The sequence below is a fragment of the Papio anubis genome, chromosome 1 (genome assembly GCF_008728515.1).
Source record: "Papio anubis isolate 15944 chromosome 1, Panubis1.0, whole genome shotgun sequence".
Lineage (NCBI taxonomy): Eukaryota > Metazoa > Chordata > Mammalia > Primates > Cercopithecidae > Papio > Papio anubis.
The window spans coordinates 50,704,316-50,726,408 of NC_044976.1; the positions used below are offsets into that span (position 1 = coordinate 50,704,316).

The 22,093-nt window shown below is 37.5% G+C and overlaps 1 protein-coding gene across 4 annotated transcripts in view; it reads left to right on the top strand.

Moving 5' to 3' along the window:
• ZFYVE9 (zinc finger FYVE-type containing 9) overlaps positions 1–22,093 on the top strand; it is a 200,964-nt gene that overhangs the window by 118,666 nt on the left and 60,205 nt on the right. For all 4 annotated transcript variants that reach the window (XM_021941549.2, XM_031668706.1, XM_031668716.1 and 1 more), the window contains 4 exons: positions 196–365; positions 6,231–6,351; positions 10,089–10,211; positions 12,954–13,109. In XM_021941549.2, coding sequence (XP_021797241.2) covers positions 196–365; positions 6,231–6,351; positions 10,089–10,211; positions 12,954–13,109 — 570 coding nt within the window. The remainder of the gene's footprint in view (positions 1–195; positions 366–6,230; positions 6,352–10,088; positions 10,212–12,953; positions 13,110–22,093) is intronic.

The following is a 22,093-nucleotide window of genomic DNA, read 5'->3' on the forward strand; positions in this document are numbered from 1 at the left end:
AGAATATATTTACATTTGTATTTTTAATTCATGTATAACCACTTTTATATACAGTTACATTTCTGATGTTTCTGATTGTAAGTTGCCAAGTTGTGATTTCTTTGTACAACTGGAATTGGTGACCTTCTCTTCTTTGATGTTAGAAAACCTTCCAATGTCACATTGATGCCTGTTTTATTTTTCTGGCCCCTCAAGTGGCTCAGCCCAGAGAGCAGAGGCGAGTTTGGTTTGCTGATGGGATCTTGCCCAATGGAGAAGTTGCTGATGCAGCCAAATTAACAATGAATGGAACTTCCTCTGCAGGAACCCTGGCTGTGTCACATGACCCAGTCAAGCCAGTAACTACCAGTCCTCTACCAGCAGAGGTAAGAAAACAAAACAGCAACTAAAATTGCATAGCTACTTTACTCAGCATTGTGCTGCGTCTGTCTTGCCTTTTTCTATGTTGAATTACTTTTGTGTGGAACTCTTTAGGTTTTGGATACAACTTAGTGTGTATGTGCACATATATGGATAAAGTAAATGTGGCAAAAATCAGCTGTTGTTCTTTACTGTATATTTAGAAGTTTTTTTCAGGAGAAAGGTTCTTAATGAAGATTGTTCTCAGATGAGCTCAGGTGCTCCACTGTAGCTAGCAGTCGGACTGTAGAGAGTTCTATCCCCTTGCTACATTGGTTTTTAAAGCATGTTCCCCAGGTTCTGTGGCAGCCTCTCAGGAGTGCTATGGTGAGGAAGAGCAGGTAACATGAAGGGGCTGAGGAGAGCTGAGTTGAAAACCCTGGCTTATCAACATCCCCTACCCGAGTGGTACAGTTGTTACACTTGTTGAACCTACACTGACACATCGTAATCAATCCAAGTCCACATTTTACATTAGGATTGGATACTTTTTTTTTGTTTTTTTGAGACAGAGTCTCTGTTGCCCGGGCTGGAGTACAGTGGCGTAATCTTGGCTGACTGCAACCTCTGTCTCCCAGGTTCAAGCAATTCTCCTGCCTCAGCCTCTGAAGTAGGTGGGATTATAGGCACCTGCCACCATGCCAGGCTAGTTTTTGTATTTTTAGTAGAGACACAGTTGCACCGTGTTACCCAGGCTGGGTCTCGAACTCCTGACCTAAAGTGATCCACCCGCCTCAGCCTCCCAAAGTGCTCAGATTACAGGTGTGAGCCACCACACCCTATCAGGATTGGATAAAAATTTTACTCCTGATGTTTTCATAGAATTGTTAGTTACTAATTATTTATATTAACAAGTAATATTTTTTCAGACATTTACATCCTATATAATTTGTGAGTTTGATTGTAATTGAAATTGCATGTTGTTAAGATTAGATTTTTTGACATGCAGAGCTGAGTTACCTGTTTGGTGAGTTATTGAACCATGTAATATCTGTCTTCAAATATTTCTATTTTTTAAATTTTTCTATGGCTGCTGAGGGTGACAGCCAGGACTATGTCTAATCCTTCTTTGTATCTCCACAGTGACTGTCAAGAAAGTTTTTTCTTTATTCCCCGCAACTGTTTTTTTGTTTGTTTGTTTTGGTTTTTTTTGAGACAAAGTCTCACTGTCGCCCAGGCTGCAGTATAGTGCCACAGACATGGCTCTCTGCAGCCTTAACGTCCCAGGCTCAAGCAATCCTCCCGCCACAGCCTCCCAAATAGCTGGAACTATAGGCAAACCTGGCCACAACTGTTTATTTGGAAACAAATTCAACCTATAGAAAAGTTACAAGAATAGTATAGTGAATACCCATATACTCTTCACCTATCTTCATCAACTGTTACCATTTTGCCACATTTACTCTACCACTTCACAGTACATACACATTTTTTTTAATGACCCATTTAAGGATTGGTTGCACTTCACCATTTGATAGTTCAACTTGTGTACCTTAAGAAAAGTCCTTTTCTTATATAACCACAATACAATTATCACATGAGACGGAAACTTAACATATAATTCTGATTTACCCAAATGTCACAATAATGTTCTTTATAGATTTCATTTTTACATATATGTGTGTGCACAGATATATTAATTTTTTAAATAAAGTTTATTTTTAAAAATCAAGATCTCATTAAGGACCACAATTTCATTTAGTTGTCATATTTCTTTGGTTTGCTTTAATCTTGAACAGTTCTCTTACTTTTTTTTTTAAGTTTTTGTATCATTAATATTTAAGTATTTGGGCCATGTTTTACATGAGACTCTCAATTTGTATTTGTCTTTTTTTTTTTTTTCTCATGATTAGTTTCAGATTAAACATTTTTTGGCAGTAATGACAATCCTACATAAGTGAGGGTGATTTCTTTTTTTTTTTTTGAGACAGAGTCTCGCTCTGTCGCCCAGGCTGGAGTGCAGTGGCCCGGTCTCAGCTCACTGCAAGCTCCGCCTCCCGGGTTCACACCATTCTCCTGCTTCAGCCTCCTGAGCAGCTGGGACTACAGGCGCCCGCCACCTCGCCCGGCTAGTTTTTTGTATTTTTTAGTAGAGACGGGGTTTCACCATGTTCGCCAGGATGGCCTCAATCTCCTGACCTTGTGATCCACCCGTCTCGGCCTCCCAAAGTGCTGGGATTACAGGCTTGAGCCACCGCGCCCGGCCGTGAGGGTGATTTCCTAAAGGATCACATCAAGAAGTGTTAGTTTGGGTTGGGCGTGGTGGCTCACACCTGTAATCCCAGCACTTTGGAAGTCCAAGGCAGGAGGATTGCCTGAGCCCCGAGTTTGAGACCAGCTTAGGCAACATAGTCAGACTCTGTCTCTACAAAAAATTTAAAAATTAGCTGGGCATGATGGCACATGCCTGTAGTCCTAGCTACTCAGGAGGCTGAGGCGGGAGGGTGATGATTTTTTTCTTCCTATTAAATTTATTTCCTATCTCTTAGTTTGTATGATTGGTTCTTAAACTGTAAACATTTTTGAAAGAATGAGGAAGGTGTAGTGAGTGAATGTTATAGGGAAACAATTTTCTGCTCATTATAAGACAAGCTAAGCCATATTATGTTGTGCTCTCACATTGTGCAACATTCTAATATTTATGTGGTAAAATGAGAGAAAACAAACTTTTTAATGCCAGACTAGAAAATATTAATAGTTTTCTTATTTTATGGTCTAGTAGAGTGCCTGGCACTGAAAAAGTGCCCAAGAAATGAAGTAAATGTCTTTTTTATTATTATTATTATACTTTAAGTTCTGGGATACATGTGCAGAACCTGCAGATTTGTTACATAGGTATACATGTGCAATGGTGGTTTGCCGCACCCATCAACCTGTCATCTAGATTTTAAGCCCCTCAGTAAATGCCTTTTCACAGAAGGCATTTAAGTAGAGACCAACTGACCACTTCTTATGATATTAAAAGGAGGATTTTTGCGCCATTCAATAGTAGGTTAGAATCGATTTTTTTCTGTACCAGGCCTTCAAGTCAGTTAATAGTAGTTTGCCAGTAAAATTTTACAAAGTTCCTATATGATGCCATATTGGAAAATTTTAGAAATCCCACTAAAAACGTATAGTCCTAAAAACTTTGTCCTAAGTAGAGACAAAAGTATGGTAAAACATGGGCATATTTATTTTATTTTATTCTTTGAGACAGAGTTTTGCTCTTGTTGCCCAGGCTGGAGTGCAGTGGCATGATCTCGGCTCACTGCAACCTCTGCCTCCCGGGCTTGAGTGATTCTCCTGCCTCAGCCTCCCGGGTAGCTGGGATTACAGGTGCCCACCACTACACCTGGCAAATTTTGTATTTTTAGTAAGAGACGGTTTCACCATATTGGCAAGGCTGGTCTTGAACTCCTGACCTCAGGTGATCTCTCCTCCTTGGCCTCCCAAAGTGCTGGGATTACAGGCATGAGCCACCGTGTCCGGCCATATTTTGAAGAAATAGTTTTAATGTTTGTTCAGGTATAAAATATATATAGCAAAATGCATAACTAAGGAGCATTAATCTTTAGGAAACAACTTGAATTTATACATGGTTTTATATATATATGTGTGTGTGTGTGTGTGTGTTTGTGTGTGTATACACACACATAAAATATGTAACCACCATCCAGGTGAAGATACAGAACATCTCCAGTACTCCATAAGGGTTATGCACTTTTTCTGTCAGCACCTTCCCCTTTCATCAAGGTAACCATTGTTCTCACTTCTGTCCCTACAGATTAGTTTTGCTTATTCTTGAATTCATATGAATCGAAACAATAGTATATAATGTTTTGTGTTTAGCTTTTTAAGCTCAACCTAATATTTATGAGATTTATCCATATGCATCAAAAGTTAATTTATTGCTAAGTAGTATTCCATTGTATGGATATGCCATAATTTATGTTATGTTCTCCTATTAGTGGCCATTCAAATTGTTTCCAGTTTTTGGCTATTCTGAATGATATGAAGCTGCTAGGAATATTCTTTTCTCTTCTCTTCTCTTCTCTTCTCTTCTCTTTTTTCTTTCTTTTCTTTTCTTCTGTCTCGCTCTGTTGGCCAGTCTGGAATGTAGTGGCAGGATCTCGGCTCACTGCAACCTCCACCTTCCAGGTTCAAGCAATTCTCCTGCCTCAGCCTCCCAAGTAGCTGGGATTACAGGCATATGCGTGGCTAATTTTTATATTTTTTGTAGAGACGGGATTTTACCATGTTGGCCAGGCTGATGTTGAACTCCTGTTCTTAAGCAATCTGCCTTCCTTGGCCTCCCAGAGTGCTGGGATTACGGGCGCGAGCCACTGTACCCGGCCATATGAATATTGTTATACATGTTAAAAACAGCTTTCAAATATTTTTCTTTTCTTTTTCTTTTTTTTTTTTTTTTGAGACGGAGTTTTGCTCTTGTCGCCCAGGCTGGAGTGCAATGGTGTGATCTTGGCTCACTGAAATCTCCGCCTCCTGGATTCAAGTGATTTTCCTGCCTCAGCCTCCCGAGTAACTGGGATTACAGGCGTGTGCCACCATGCCCAGCTAATTTTTGTATTATTAGTGGAGATGGGGTTTCACCATGTTGACCAGGTTGGTCTCGAATTCCTGACCTCAGGTGATCCACCCGCCGTGGCCTCCCAAAGTGCTGGGATTACAGGCATGAGCCACTGCACCTGGCCTCTTTTAACTCTTTAAAAACTTCAGTTTCATGTTTAAGTTATAGAGAATATACATCTGTGTAGTATGGGAAATAAAAGTTATAGAGAATATAGAGAGGAGAGCATCATTTTAATAGATATTTGAACATGTTCTATTTAATAATTAAGTGGATTTAACGCCAACCAACGTGTTATGCAACCTTATACTTCATTAAATATAGCTAACGTGATCTGCCTACTAATGCAAAGAAAAATAAACTTCAGGCTGGGCGCGGTGGCTCACACCTGTAATCCTAGCACTTTGGGAGGCCAAGGCTGGTGGATCACAAGGTCAGGAGATTGAGACCATCCTGGCTAACAGGTGAAACCCTGTCTCTACTAAAAATACAAAAAATTAGCCAGGTGTGGTGGCACACACCTGTAATCCCAGCTACTCGGGAGGCTGAGGCAGGAGAATCACTTGAACCAGGGAAGCAGAGGTTGCAGATCATGCCATTGTACTCCAGGCTGGGCGATAGAGCAAGACTCCTTCTCAAAAAAAAAAAAAGAACTTCAAGTTTTATTTTATTACATAGTAAATGAAAAATGATGACATTTTATCAAAGTTGATTTTTTTCCCTTTTTTATTGTGGAAAAATATTAATATATATAACATGATTTACAATTTTAACAATTTTTAAGTGAATTCATTGACATTGAGTACATTCACATTGTTTTGCAACTGTCGCCGTTTTCAAAGTTAATTTTTAAAAGCAATATAAATTAGACCTTAAGTAGTTCCCAAGATATTAAAGATAAAGAAATTATGAAATAATTATTGAAATTTTGTTTCTTTTGCCACTACAGTTTAAAAATATTTTTCTCTTATGGCAAAAGAAATCTGGGTAAAGGAAGCTTTAATGCAGGTTTTAAGGCCTCTTCTGTCATTACAATGATTTGATGATACCAAAAGGAGAAACTTACGCATTTGAAAACATTTTCATGGTATAAGCCTAATTTGTTTTTTTTTTAACCCATGGGTTAATGAATATTTTGTGCTGCCTTTCAAAAAGTATGAATTTCAAATTTTCACGTAAGTTCCCATTTATATTTTTAATTATGTCCTGCCAAAGTATTGAATTCTCTGTAGTGCTCACTTTGTTGATTTGCTTTTCCTAGACGGATATTTGTCTGTTCTCTGGGAGTATAACTCAGGTCGGAAGTCCTGTTGGAAGTGCAATGAATCTTATTCCTGAAGATGGCCTTCCTCCCATTCTCATCTCCACGGGTGTAAAAGGAGGTATGTGGACTACATATTTAAACAGTGATAGTTCTATCTGTCAAATGTTACCTTCTAATTAAGTGAGAGAGACAGAATTTGAGTGACATTCACCTTTCTCTTACCCAACAAAACAAAATCCCCGAATACTATGAAAACAGTTGTTGCTGTTATTGATTATTTTAGAGTAGATGCTTATGTTTTTATATTATAATGTCATTTTCATTTTTTGAATGGATATGATACTACTTATAATGTAAATGTAGCTTATTAGCAGTTTTAAAAAATATTTCAAAGCACATAATATTCTGAAGGATTGCTTGTGGTTTAGGATTAACCCACCCTGATACAGTCATTTATTTAGCTTTTTGTTTTGAAGTATAATATACTTTCAGAAAGAACGTATAGTAAGTGTGAAGAGCACTGAATTTAAATGGCAATTTTACTGTTAAAAATATTTTTAGGGAATCCTGGTAAGAAGTAAAATTATTATCAAAATAATGCTTAATATTATGTGAAATTTTATTTTTATAATTTTAACTTTTATTTTAGATTCAAAGGGTACATGTGCAGGTCTGTTACGTGGATATAGCGCATGATGCTAAGGTTTGGCTTATGATTGATCCTGTCACCCAGGTAGTGAGCATAGTACCCAATGGGTAGGGTTTTGTTGTTTTTTTTCCTGCTTTCTTTTTTTTGTTTTTTTATGTTTTTGAGACAGGGTCTCTTTATCCAGTCAGCTACTGATGGGCACTTAGGTTGATTCCATGTCTTTGTTATTGTGAATAGTGCTGCAGTGAACGTTCAAGTACAAGTGTCTTTTTGGTAGAACAATTTATTTTCTTTTGGATATACACCCAGTAATGGGATTGCTGGGCTGAATGGTAATTCTCTTTTAAGTTCTTTGAGAAATCTCCAAACTGCTTTCCACAGTGACTGAACTAATTTACATTTCTATCAACAGTGTATACATGTCCCCTTTTCTCCACAGCCTCACCAGCATCTATTGTTTTTTGACTTTTTAATAATAGCCGTTCTGAATGGTGTGAGATGATATCCCATTGTGGTTTTGACTTGCATTTCTCTGATGATTAGTGTGAAATTTTATTGCTGACATATACAGATCAGTATACAATTACTGCATTTTCAGAAGGTGGCTTATTAATTAACCTCTCCTGAACTTTGTCCTAGGCTTTTACCTGGTCTCCTTGCCTTCAGTATTTCTCTCCTTCATTTTGTCTTCCACACTGTTGCCAGTTATGTTTTTAAACATAGATATTATCTTTATTGCTTTTACTTAGAAATATTTAATGGATTCCCAGTGCCTTTAGTGTAAATTACTTATCTTCGCAGGCAATGTTTCTTTTCTTTTTTTTTTTTTTTTTTTTTTTTGAGACGGAGTCTCGCTCTGTCACCAGGCTGGAGTGCAGCTGTACAGTCTCGGCTCACCACAGCCTCTGCCTCCCAGGTTCAAGCAGTTCTCCTGCCTCAGTCTCCTGAGTAGCTGGGACTACAGGCACACGCTACCACGCCTGGCTAATTGTTGTATTTTTAGTAGAGACGGAGTTTCACTATGTTGACCAGGCTGGTCTTGAACTCTTGACGTGGGGATCTGCCCACCTCGGCCTCCCAAAGTGCTGGGATTACAGGTGTGAGCTACTGTGCTCGGTCCGACAATGTTTCTTATTACCTTATCTCAGCCTGTCTTTCTAGCCATTTATTATCAACTTTATTTCCAGCCATTCCTCAGCACCTTACATGTATACTGCAGATTATTTGCTATTTTTTGAATACTTACTTTTCATTCTTCTGTACTTTTTCTTGTGCTGTGGAATAATGGGAAAGAATGGACTTCAGAACTGAACAAACCTGACTTTTAATGCCAGTACCATTCCATTCTAGCTGTGTGATCCAGTTGACAAGTCATTCCTCCTCTCTGAATTTGTTTCCTATTCTGTTTTATTAAATATTTCTCTAACTACACCTTCTTAAGAGTCATTGTGGGTATTAAGTTAGATTTTATACCTGTAGGTACATACCAAGAAGGTATCTGGCATAAAGTAGGCATGTAATTAATATTTTCCATTTCTTCCTTTCTTCTGCCTAGAACACCCCCTCTATTGTAGACTTCCTGAAGAACTCCTCAACCTTTTAAAATCCAGCTTAATGGTTAACTCTTCTCTGAATCCTTACCTGGGCTGCTTAGAAAATAGTGTTTTGCTTCTTTATCTGTGTTCTAATAGCAGTTCCTATAGACTGTTGGCTACATTAACACTTTTTCTCATTGCAATTTAGATATTGTATTTTCAGATCATATTCTTTCACTTAGACTATGAATTTCTTCATCTTATTTTATACTTGTGTTTACTGCTGCTTGCATGGTGCTAGGCCTGTAGTAGGCTCTCAAATGCAGTTATGTCCCAGATAGTTCAGCAGTGAACTTTCATATACAGTTAAGCGTTCTTTTGATTGCATAATGCCTTTGCTCCTTTACCAGGACCCTGTGAAAACATCTATTGTTAGTAAAATTGCTGCTTAGGGTTCAGATTTTTATTTTAATAAATCTTAGATTAACAAGGAACTAAATTGGCCTACTCTGTTGTTAAAAAAAGTCAGACTGCTGGATTCCATTTTCATAAAAAGTTATATCCATTAAATCTAATTGTCAAAACTTCTCCTACCAAGAAAGAACAGTTAATTATCTGTATTACTTAAACTATATTGCAGTCTCTTTACCAAAATTTTGCAATTTTTTATTCCAGTGGGATGACTTTATTTAAAAAATTTTAAACTCAGGATTTCTCTTTCCAATAAGTATTTTTAATAATGGGGTAGATATTTCCCATTGTAGCCAAAAAATCAATTTTAAAATTTCCATTAGAAAATGAGAAATGATGTTACTTTGTTCTACCTGATTGTCCCGCAAAGATGCATTTTATATAAGATCAATTAAGCAACATTCAACTTTTAGATTTTCAGTTCCTTTCCCACATCTCCAGGTTCTACAGTGATTATTACCCATGATTTGACTTCAAGCTCAAAGGACCACTGTCATTCAAAATGAGGTGCTGAAGCACATACTGTGCTTCCAGAGATTAAATGGGAAGAGTTTACATTCAGTATTAACCTGTTCATGTTCAGAATCTTATGTGTGATTTACTGGTGATTTTAGTGATATATGTACTAAACTCTTGAATTATACTTAAAGGAATTGTTTTATGAAGCCAGTCACATATGATACTTTTATTTTCTGGGTTCATTTTTTAAAGTTTAAGTTTTTAATTGTCAAAAATGTCAAACAGTACAAAAGGTCATAGAGTAAAAGGTAGGGCTCTCTTCTACCCCAACTATTTGATATCCTTTCCAGAGGTAACTAGTATATTATTGCTTGTATATCATGAGTTATTTTAAATGCTGGTCTTGAACGTTTATTGTGTGAAATTCTTGTTATAATGGTTGGAAATTTTTTGTTAAATAGAAAGGTAGTCTTTAGATTGTGGCACAAACTACTGTGGGGAGAGGTCTATACACAGGATAACCACATTATCGTCTAAAGTGGAGTGGGTCACTTCTGAGACTAAAAGGGGGCACTATTAACATGATACTGAGCCAGCAGATACAAACCATGCTCTATATGCACCTGTTGATAAGTCAAATGCATGTCTCTTTTCTGTGAATAATTAGCTCATTTCTCCATCTGATCTCTTTCTTGATTTGTCCGTTTAACCAACCTATTACATTGTTTTCTCCCCTTTCAGACTATGCTGTGGAAGAGAAACCATCACAGATTTCAGTAATGCAGCAGTTGGAGGATGGTGGCCCTGACCCACTTGTATTTGTTTTAAATGCAAATTTGTTGTCAATGGTTAAAATTGTGAATTGTAAGTTATAAATTCTTAAAAATTAAAATTAGATATGGTTTACTGACTCATAGATCGTACATAAAACTTTCAGATTTATTACACACAAGTATTTTTATATAGAGCCACATCTTACTGAACACTGAGTTCTGAAAAAGTTGGTTTGTATAAAATAATATATTCCAGATGACAGCTGTGGAACTAACTGAAACTTTCACATTTAGTTACAGGGGTGAGGTAGGTGAATTCTCCATGGAGGAAAGCCAAACAAATCTTGAACTTATCTGACTTAAGTTCTTCTTGAGATGAGTATGTTAAATCACAACTTACCACTAGAATAACTGGTGGTAGATAAATTATACAGGCTACTCAAATAATTTATATGCTAGGTTTTAATCCCAGAAACCTCAATTATGGTGCAAAACTTTTTTTAGGAAAAGTGTTAGCTAACACACAGTAAAGCTTCAGTATATCATAAATTGAGATTCAGAAGAAACTTCTCAATTCTTGATGCTAGCATCATGGGCATCAGAATGAGAACGATGACAGTATTTCAGAATTTTTTGAGACAGAGTCTCACTCTGTCACCGAGGCTGGAGTGCAGTGGCATGATCTCTGTTCACTGCAACCTCCACCTGCTGAGCTCAAACAGTCCTCCCACATCAGCCTCCCAAGTAGCTGAGACTGCAGGTGCACACCACCATGCCTGGCTATTTTTTTTGTATATTTTTGTAGAGACAGGATTCTCACCATGTTGCCCAGATTGTTCTTGAACTCCTGGACTCAAGTGATCTGCCTGCCTTGGTCTCCCAAAGTGCTGGGATTACAGATGTGAGCCACCGCGCCAGCTAGTAAATTTGAGAATTATTTAGAGAATGTGTTTATTATGAATGAGTGTTAATAGGCAATTTTAAAGGAAGGAACCTCTGGGGAACCATCCTGCAGTTTTCCACGTGTACTTAAGTTGATTTTGGAAACCAGAAACGTATACTACTTCCTTAGAAGTTCTACACTGATGAAATGTGGGTTTCTGGCTTACTTGCTAATCACACTCTTGTATGTTTGGCCAGTTATTAATGCTTGCTACCTTTCCTTCTAGGATCAGATATAAAATTAATTTGCTTGAAATTTCAATTTGCCATATCTAGTTTATAAATTTTGCTTAGAAATTAGCTAACCTAAGACCAGGAACCATGGTGCACAACTGTAGTCCCAGTGCTTTGGGAGGCCAAGGCAGATGAATCACTTGAGCCCAGGAGTTCGAGACCAGCCTGCTCAACATGGTGAAACCTCATCCCACACACACACACACACACAAATATATATATATATATATATATATATAGGGCATGGTAACATGCTGCTGTAGTGCCAGCTACTCACAAGGCTGAGGTGGAAGAGTTCTTGAGCCCAGGAGATAGAGGTTGCAGTGAGCCGAGATCATACCACTGCACTCCAGCCTGAATAACAGAGCGAAACTCTATTTTAAAAAAACAAAAAAAAATTAGCTAACCTAGATTCTTGAAGTATATACCATTATTAGGAATGTCCTATTTAGGTACATAAAACAAGGATTCTCAAAGTGAAATAAAGATGTCTTTCTTTTTTAATTTACATTTGTTTTGATTTACATGGGTGGTATTCATAATTTTATGTGAATCCTTTTTCAGTTCCTTTGGGGATCCCATTGTGTTGGGGTATGAAGAGTAAAAGTGTCAAGGATTAAACATTGTTTTTGACTACATATGGTTTCTGCTGTTCCTACTCTCCATATAGCCTTAAAGTGAAGGAGTGGAACTAAGTAGTTCAGAAAAGCCATCCTTTTCACTAATTTTTATGGCATGAAGCCAAGTAAAGTCATGTTGCTGATTATCTAGAATTTTTTCCCAGAAAGGACTATAGTTAAAATAGCTCGAATCTTTTGGTCATGTATTAAATTTAATCAATATACATAAAAATATATTTTCTTTAGGTCACAACCTGAAGACAAAGGTATACTACTGTCTTTTATTGTAATTACTTCTAGCCTTACATAGGTAATTACTTCCTTTGATGATGTGATTTTTAAAAATATAATGGTGGAAGACTATGTTCTTTAATCATATTTGGCTATGTATTGGCTTACAATACATAGTTTGGTTTTATTTTAGTATTAATAGAATGTTGCTTCTTTTAATAATAGTTAAAAGTTTTAAGTGCATTTTATTATTATTTCTTTTACTTCCTTTTCAATCTTTTCTAAGTGTTTAGAAAAGAGCCAGAGGCATTGGCATGTTTTTTTTTCTTTGTTTTTTTGAGACGGAGTCTCGCTGTGTCGCCCAGGCTGGAGTGCAGTGGACGGATCTCAGCTCACTGCAAGCTCCGCCTCCCGGGTTCACGCCATTCTCCTGCCTCAGCCTCCCAAGTGGCTGGGACTACAGGCGCCCGCTACCTTGCCCGGCTAATTTTTTGTATTTTTTTTAGTAGAGACGGGGTTTCACCATGTTAGCCAGCATGGTCTGGATTTCCTGACCTCGTGATCCGCCCATCTCGGCCTCCCAAAGTGCTGGGATTACAGGCTTGAGCCATCACGCCCGGCCGGCATGTTTTATTTTCTACAATAGTTTTTTGGCGCAATGCAGTGACAGTTCATAGTTGAATTACATAGACTCAGTGTGATCTATTTTAATCTTTGCTGTATTGTAACAGATTTCTGTGCAACTTTTTTTAAGAATAAGGATTGATAGGAATCTCTTTATTTTTATATTTTTATTCCATCTGTAGATGTGAACAGGAAGTGCTGGTGTTTCACAACCAAGGGAATGCATGCAGTGGGTCAGTCTGAGATAGTCATTCTTCTACAGTGTTTACCAGATGAAAAGTGTTTGCCAAAGGATATCTTTAATCACTTTGTGCAGCTTTATCGGGACGCCCTGGCAGGTATGACTTAGTCTGCTCCCTTTGTAGATGACAAAAAAATTTTGAATTCAAATACAAGATAATAGTCTTAACTTGGGACATAAGCATGTCAGGGGTCTTTGATATTAGTGGCAAGTTGGAGCTTTCCATGGTTTGAGGAAATTATAAATTTTAGTATTGTACCTGGTATGGTTATTATTTTACAGAGGCTGAAATCAAAGCTATAAGAGAATCTGGTGACCTAAGCGTAAGAATATTTTCTTTTTAGTGGCCTAGGGGTCAGGATATTGGTATCGGGTAGAAGGAAGCATATTTGTAACGTACTTCTTGTTTCTTTGGTTAACAATATTTATTTAATCATAGTGTAAATGCTAATGAATATTCAAATTTCAAAAACAATTAGCATAGATGACTTTGTGGCTTGTGGCTCCAAAATAAATTGTAAATATTAACTAGCAATTTAAAAGTAAAGGCATAGAGGTTAGAAGTTGGGAAAGACTAAGGATATTAACATAAAAAGAAACTAAGATTGAGAGAAAAGAAGCACAATATTTATTTGGCATTACAATTATTTATTATGACATTGTGTTATTTGACATTGCAAAGTCAGCCTCTCTTTGATTTAACAAATGAGGTAAAATATGGTGTAATTGAACTGTTCTCATTTATTGTAACAGGACGTCAGTATATAATATCTGTACTTGATAAATAGGATTTATCTTTGAGGAAGAAGACTTGGAGATGGTGTGAGGGTGACTGGGGTATTAGAGCTATTTTCACGTATTACTTGATAATATTTCATACATAATATTAAAACCATAAATTTTTCAGACTTTCTTAATGTAATAATTTTCATTGTGGGATTCTGTGCCAAAGATAGTATCCAGAATATAAAATGCACTTCTGTGAATGAAAGTGTTTATTACAGCATTACCTAAATTTAACACAAAAATTCAGAGGCAACCTAAATGCCTTAGTTTTGGTGAAAAGTTTAACTGTGTTATACTTATTAGATGTGAGCATCTTTTTGAGAACTTTTTTTGGCCATTAAAACAATATTTATGAAAAGAATGTAATAACATGGAAAATGCTCTTTAAATAATTACAGAAGCAGAATATATAATTGTATTTTTAATGCGATATAGATTATGCGTAAAAGATTGTGCCTTTATGTCTTCATTAGTCTCTACAATGATTTAGGTGTAGCATTACATAGGGCAAGGTGATACACTGGAAACTGACCACACGATACCTGTGAAGTACCTTTGAGTGTTTACCCTGTCTGTTCCAAAATGTGTAGGGTTAAATCTGAAATCACCCAGGTCCTCCAGGCCACATAATACCCTGGAGCTGAATTTAGTCCTGGAGATAACTGGGAACTTTCACTTTTCTCCTCAATCTGAATGTATTCACTTTTAAAAACTCTAGAAAATGGCATTGGAGGTTCAAGTAATTGTACGTTCATGTGGGTTTTGAGAGGGTGTCAGAGACTAGGGTATGGGAGGTTCATGAATGTCTCATTTAGGAGCCCATCCTTTATTCTGTAGGCAATGAAGAACCATTGAAAGAATTTGAGATGATGAGTGACATAATCAGATTTACATTTTAGAAAGATGACTGTGGAAGCATTGTGAAAAATGGATCAAAGTCCGTGAGTCTGGTGGCAGTTAAGAAGCAATTTCAGGATAAGCAAATGTATATTCATACACTAGAATACTGCTCAACAGTAAAAATGAAGTAACTGCTGATGTACACAACAACATGCATGAATTCACAGACATGCTGAGCAAAAGCCAGGCACAAAGAAGTACATATTGGATGATTCCATTTATATGATTTTCTGAAACTGGCAGAATTAATCTGTGGTGATAGAAATTAGGTCAGTGTTTGCCTAAAGTGAGGTGGAGGTGCAGGTGCTAGAACTAATTACAGAGAGTCCCAGAAAACTTTCTGAGATGAGAGCTCTATATCTGGATTAGGATAGTGGTTACATGGCTGTTTGCCAAAACTCATTGAAATGTACACTTAAAATCTATTGCTTTTATAATATATAGATTATACCTCAGTAAAACTTATTTTTAAAAAAGATATTGCAGGAATCCAGCAAGAAATTAAGAAATTATCAGGATTTAAATTAAGTAATTGCAGTGGAAATAAAGAGTATTGGAGAGATATGAAAGATGTGGTGCTTCAATTCAGTAGGATTTGGTGACTAATTGGATATGGGGGGTTAGAGGGGGCAAGTTAAGGTTGGCCTCAGATTCCTCGCTTGAGCACCTAAGTGTATGTTGGTCTTATTCATCAAGATGGTGAATAGAAGAACAGATTTGGCAGAGGAAAGGGAATTCTTTGTTCAGTGTGCTGAATTTGAAATAATGACATCAGATGAAACATGAAAATGGCAGATGAATATATGGGTATGGATCCCAGAAGATAGGTCTGAGTTAAGATATACAGATTTGGGAGACACAGTTTTTATGGGATAGTTGAGAGTATGGTTGTAAATGGGATAGGCCCGTGTGAAGAGACTACGTCCATAGATGGAATCCTGGGAGATAGACATCCTCTCTCGGCAAGGAGAGGATGTCAATTATTGCGTGAATTATTAAGATATGTTTAGCATAAATGGTTACTTTTTTTTAAAAGGATACTTATATGTCAGTTGAGTCCATTTTGAACTATTAAATTGCAAAAATTTTGAAACAACAAAAATACTTGGAACTGATTACATGATACTAAGGATAGTCTCAAGGTCAGACTATAATACATCTAAGCCAACTAAAAATATTTTCTATAATGTAGGATAGGGACATGAACATATAGATGTATATGTAAGGAAATAACATTTCAAAAGCATAAATAAGATGAAAGAGTTTTTCCTTGAATAGGAATCATTTCACAGCTCATCCAGTATTGGGACTAGAAAGCATTTTAGATAATTTAATACAAACTTCATTTTTTAGATAAGAAAAATCAGACCTAGAAGTGTGAATGGCTTACCTAAATCACAGACCAAGTTGGTGGCAGAATTAGGACTATAGCTCCCAGATCAGTATTCTTTACATTATGTCAGTTGCCTCCGTGTATCCATTAATAATATGTCAGTTCTTAAAAACGCAGATATATTATCTATATACTATACATATTTTTTAAGAATCCTATTTTTAGATAATCAGGGTAATAGCTTGATATATTTCACTATAAATTTTTTAATAAGTAAAAACATATTTTGGGTATTCTAAAACAGGAGTCCCCAACCCACAGGCCATGGACTGGTATTGGTCCGTGGCCTGTTAGGAACCAGGCCACACAGCAGAGGTGAGTGGCAGGCAAGCAAGTGAAGCTTCATCTGTATTTATAGCTTCTCCCCATCACTCACGTTACCGCCTGAGCTCTGCCTCCTGCCAGATCAGCAGCGGTATTAGATTCTCATAGAAGTGTGAACCCTATTGTGAACTGCACATGTGAGGGATCTAGGTTGTGTGCTCCTCATGAGAATCTAATGCCTGATAATCTGTCACTGTCTTCCATCACCCCCAGATGGGACAGTCTAGTTGCAGGAAAACAAGTTCAGGGATCCCTCTGATTCTACGTTATGGTGAGTTGTATAATTATTTCATTATAGATTACAATGTAATAATAATAGAAATAAGGTGCACAATAAATTTAATGCACTTGAGTCATCCTGAAACCATCTCCCCTCCTCCACAGTCCGTGGAAAAATTGTCTTCCATAAAACCCATCCCTGGTGCCAAAAAGGTTGGAGGCTACTGTTCTGAAATGATCGCAGGCCAGGCATGGTGGCTCACACCTGTAATCCCAGCACTTTGGGAGGCCAAGCCAGGTGGATCACCTTAGGTCAGGAGTTCAAGACCAGCCTGGCCAACATGGTGAAACCCCGTCTCTACTAAAAATACAAAAAATTAGCCGGGCGTAGTGGTGGGCACCTGTCATCCCAGCTACTTGGGAGGCTGAGGCAGGAGAATTGCTTGAACCCTGGAGGCAGAGGTTGCAGTGAGCCGAGATCATGCCATTGCACTCCAGCCTGGGCAACAAGAGTGAGACTCCATCTCAAAAAAATAAAAAATAAAAAAAATTACCACAATTTATTATTTTTCTCTTCTGTGTAGTACATTGAGTGAAATTGACAAATTGTATCTTAAATTTCTCCTGAGTGTGAAACCTTGAATATTGTTATCACTAGCTTAGGGTTATTCTGCCCTAAATCACAGAAAAGCCTTAGGAGCTATTGGATGAACTTTTTAATAATTTCCTGTGAATTTTGAAATCTAAACTACAGGTATTTAATAACCATATGTGTATTATATATCTATATATGTGTGTGTATCTATGTTTCACCTGTATATACACACACACTTTTTTGTCATACACAATTTTTGCATTCTGCAGTGAAAAGAAACGTTATAATTTGTGAGAAATTATGTTCTGAGAGTTTCAGAATGCCTTCTGGTTATGACAGTGCCATCAGAGGTTCTAGACTGTGTATTGTTTCTCCCTGTCTCCTGTTCGTTCCTCCATATTTTGTACCTGTTTTTTGCAAACCATCTATTCAGAATATAGACTTGAATGAAGTTGGACTTGTATCTACCAGATTGTTATTTCTGGAGTTAATCTCCGGTTGTTTCCCTCTCTTACTCAAAAGCTTCTTTGGCTTTGTATTGCCTTTAGAATAAACTGCGCTCCAACATTCAGTATTCTGCATGATCTGTTCCTAAATTTTTAGTCTCATTTCCCGCTAGTCATCTCTCCATACTTCCACTGTAGGCAAACGAAACATTTCTTGGTTTGTTTTATGTATATTCTGATGATTTTCCATTTCATTACCCATGATTATGCTACTCCCAACCATGCTATTTCCCAACACCCCAACTGTCTCAATCCTGTCATTTGTCCTAAATCTTAAAGACCACTTTCTCCATGAATTCTTTCTTGATGGGCTTCTCAGACAGAAGTAATCTCTTCTGAACTCCCTTAATCTTTTATTTTTAATTTAATTAATTAATTTATTTATTTTGAGGCAGAGTCTCGCTCTGTTGCCGAGGCTGGAGTGCAGTGTTGCGATCTTGGCACCCTGCAACCTCTGCCTCCTGGGTTCAAGTGATTCTCCTGCCTCAGCCTCACAAGTAGCTCCCAAGTAGCTGGAACTACAGTCGCATGCCACCACACTTGGCTACTTTTTGTGTTTTTAGTAGAGACAAGGTTTCACCATGTTAGCCAGGCTAGTCTTGAGCTCCCAAACACCAGGTGATCCACCCGCCTGGGCCCTCCAAAATGTTGGGATTACAGGTGTGAGCCACCGTGTCCAGTCTAATCTTTTATTGTTAAGAAGGTATTTGGTATTGTTATGGTTTCAGTGTTTGTCCACTCTAAAACTCATGTTGAACTTTAATTGCCATTGTAACAATATTAGGAGGTGGGACCTTTAAGAGGTGATTAGGCCATGAGGGCTTCACCCTCATGGATGGGATTAGTGCTGTTATAAAAGGAGAGGGTTAAAAAAAAAAAAAAAAAAAAAAAGGAGAGGGTTCATTCCCCTCTTGCTCTCTCTTTGGGAAGCTGAGGCAGGAGGATTGCTTGAGGCCAGCACGTTGAGACTAGCCTGGTCAACATAATGAGACCCTATTTCTACCAAAAAAAAAATTAACTAGGCCTAATGGCATATCCCTGTAATCCCAGCTACTTGGGAGGCTGAGGTGGGAGGAGTCCTTGAGCCCAGGAATTTGAGGCTGTAGTGAGCTATGATTGCACCACTGCATTACAGCTTGAGTGACACAGTGAGACCCTATCTTTAAAAAAAAAAAATAATAATGTCATGGTTCATGTTTTTATTTTATTTTTCAAATTCTGAACCTTTTGGTAAATTAAATTTATTAGAATTATGGTATTGTAGCTTTGCAAAGTAATTATTATTATTTTTTTGAGACAGAGTCTCGCTCTGTTGCCCAGGCTGGAGTACAGTGGCATAATCTCTACTCACTGCAAGCTCTGCCTCCTGGGTTCACGCCATTCTCCTGCCTCAGCCTCCTGAGTAGCTGGGACTACAGGTGCTCGCCACCATGCCTGGCTAATTTTTTGTATTTTTTTTTAGTAGAGATGGGGTTTCACCGTGTTAGCCAGGATGGTCTTGATCTTCTGACCTCGTGATCCACCCTTCTCAGCCTCCCAAAGTGCTGGGATTACAAGCGTGAGCCACCGCACCCAGCCTCTTTGCAAAGTAATTTTTCAACTGATGAGAAAGTTACATGGAACTATTTATGAAGAGGTGATTTAAGACAAATACCTAACATTTTTGAGCACTTAATATACGCTAAGCAGTGTATTCATTGCCTTATGTACACTATTTTATTTCGTCTTAAGTGCAACTCAGATTCATACTGTTACTGTTTCTATTTACACATGAGGAAAATGACAGACACCGAAGGCCTAAGTAACTTAAGATCACACAGTTAGATGGTAATTGGCTGAACCCAGGTTTAAACTCACTTATGTAGTCTGTAAATCTCATGTTTCGAACCATAAGAAGTCCTATAGTGTCTCTTGAGCTGTTTTTTTAAGAGATAGGGTCTTGCTCTGTCACCCAGGCTGGGTAGCAGTGGTGCCATCATAGCATACTCACTGCAGCCTTGATCTCCTTGGGCCCAAGTGATCCTTCCTTCTCAACCTCCCAAGGGGCTGGGATTACAGGCATGAGCCACCTGACCTGACTTCTCTTGAGCTTTCATGATCAATCTCACAGATACACTAAACTGAGGGCACGACCTTTTATGAAGTAGTCATGCATAACTTCAGTTTATTGCATTACAAAGAACTCCAAGAAACTTTCTAAATTCTTTTGATGGCTTGAGTTTTAGTCATATTAGCACTTAGAAATATTAGTATTTATTGGCTGGGCGCGGTAGCTTACGCCTGTAATCCCAACACTTTGGGAAGCTGAAGGAGGCAGATCACTTGAGGTCGTGAGTTTGAGACCAGCCTGGCCAACAATGGCTAAACCCTGTCTCTGCTAAAAATATAAAAATTAGCCAGGCTTGTTGGTGCACGCCTATAGTCCCAGCTACTTGGGAAGCTTATGCAGGAGAATCACTTGAACCTGGGAGGTGGAGGTTTCAGTGAGCCGGGATCATGCCACTATACTCCAGCCTGGGTGACAGAGCGAGACTCTGTCTCAAAAAAAAAAAAGAAGAAATAAATATTAGTATTTATTGAAATGAATGAACCATTTGCTTGGAAATGGTTCCATTTGAGTTGATGTGAGGATTAATATGCTTTGAAACAAAAGGAAGCTATTGTCACATAGATATTTAAGTTATATTTGAATTGAATTTAAAGATGGCTGGCTACTTGTAAGGATTTGAAAAATAGTTTAAATTCCAAATTAAAGATGGAAAATTGTAAATTACTGTATCTGTATATTTTCTGAAAGACTGTGTGACATACAAAGACTAGGAGATTGAAAGATCTGCTTTCTAGGTTTTACTTTGCCACTTATTTACCTCATGTCTTTTCAGTCACTTCATCTCTACCTCTAAGCTTCAGTTTCTTCGTTTGTCAAATAAAACCCCAAATTTCAGGGAAATGGTACTGTTCTGCTTACCTGCTAGCACTGATCTGATGATTATCTCATTAATGTTATGTAAAATTACTTTATAAACTATTGATATAAAGCATTTAACATCTTTGCCAGGTCATTTAAACTCAGAAGCAAGATTTTGTGTCATTTTAGTTATATGGGTTCTTCACTAGTCTTGGGGTATATATAAAATTAGTTCTGTGGATTCATGGCATTGAATGCAGTCATCGAGAAGTACCTATATAAATTAGTACATAACAGACTTTATGAGTTCAAGAGCCTCAGATTAGGTCTTCAAATGAAAGCCTTCCTTTCTTTGTCAAATTGTTATACCCACTGTTTTATTTTTGCCAGTATCTACACCTGTGCAGTGTTACTTGTTTGTAGATAAGATAGTATATGACAGTCTAAATCAGTCATTATTGGTAATCTACATTTTTTTAAAGTAATAAATATTTAAAGGATAAAAGATATATTTTATAATGAGAGGGGACTTCGTGAAGAATCTGTGATTGGGATGAAGAGAGTGTTAAGTGGAAGAGGCAGAAAGGAAATCAATATCTGTGGAAAATAACTGCTAATAGATTCTAGGTTCTAATAGGGAAATCGCAAAGGAATAATGAGTGAGTACTTGTGTACTAAGCCAACATATTTTTCACCTCTAAGCTATATTTACTAGGACAATCTTTGTGAAATATAAACATTACACCATGTCTTAGTCTATTTTTGCTGCCATAATGGAATACCACAGACTGGATAATATATAATGAACAGAAATGTATTTCCTATAGTTCTCATGGCTGCAAAGTCCAAGGTTGAGGGGTAGGCATCTGGTGAGGACCTTTTTGCTGCATCATCCTGTGGCAGAAGGGCAAACGGGGTGGGAAAGAGAGAGAAAGAATGTGCATGTGCCTGAGGGCATGTGCACAAGGGAGGCCGAACTTGTCCTTTCATAACAAACCCACTCCCAGGATAACAGCATTAATCCAGTCACCTCTCATGAGGCCTTACCTCCTAGCACCAAGTTTCCAACACATACTTTTTCAGGGATATATTCAAACTATAGCATGCCATTGAAAGAGTTAGAGGAATGCTGTCATGCACCTTACATTGTGGAGGGAAAGCATCTCTTTCTTTAATTCCCTGTTCTCCTCCTTATTCACCAAAGCTAGATAAAGAGGTGAAAAAAAATTTTTTTCTCTTTAACAAATTATCTGTTGAATTTTGTATGAAGTATCTCTTACATTGTATCCTAGAATTCCAGAATCAAGGGGAGTGGTAAAGAGGCAATGGTGAATTTGGGGATCTGATCTCCCTAAAGTTCCTGACATTGTATCCTTGATTCTGCAATGGTTGCCAGAAAAAATTTAAATTTATCTAAATCTCACTCTAAAATCATTGAAAGTCCCCCCAA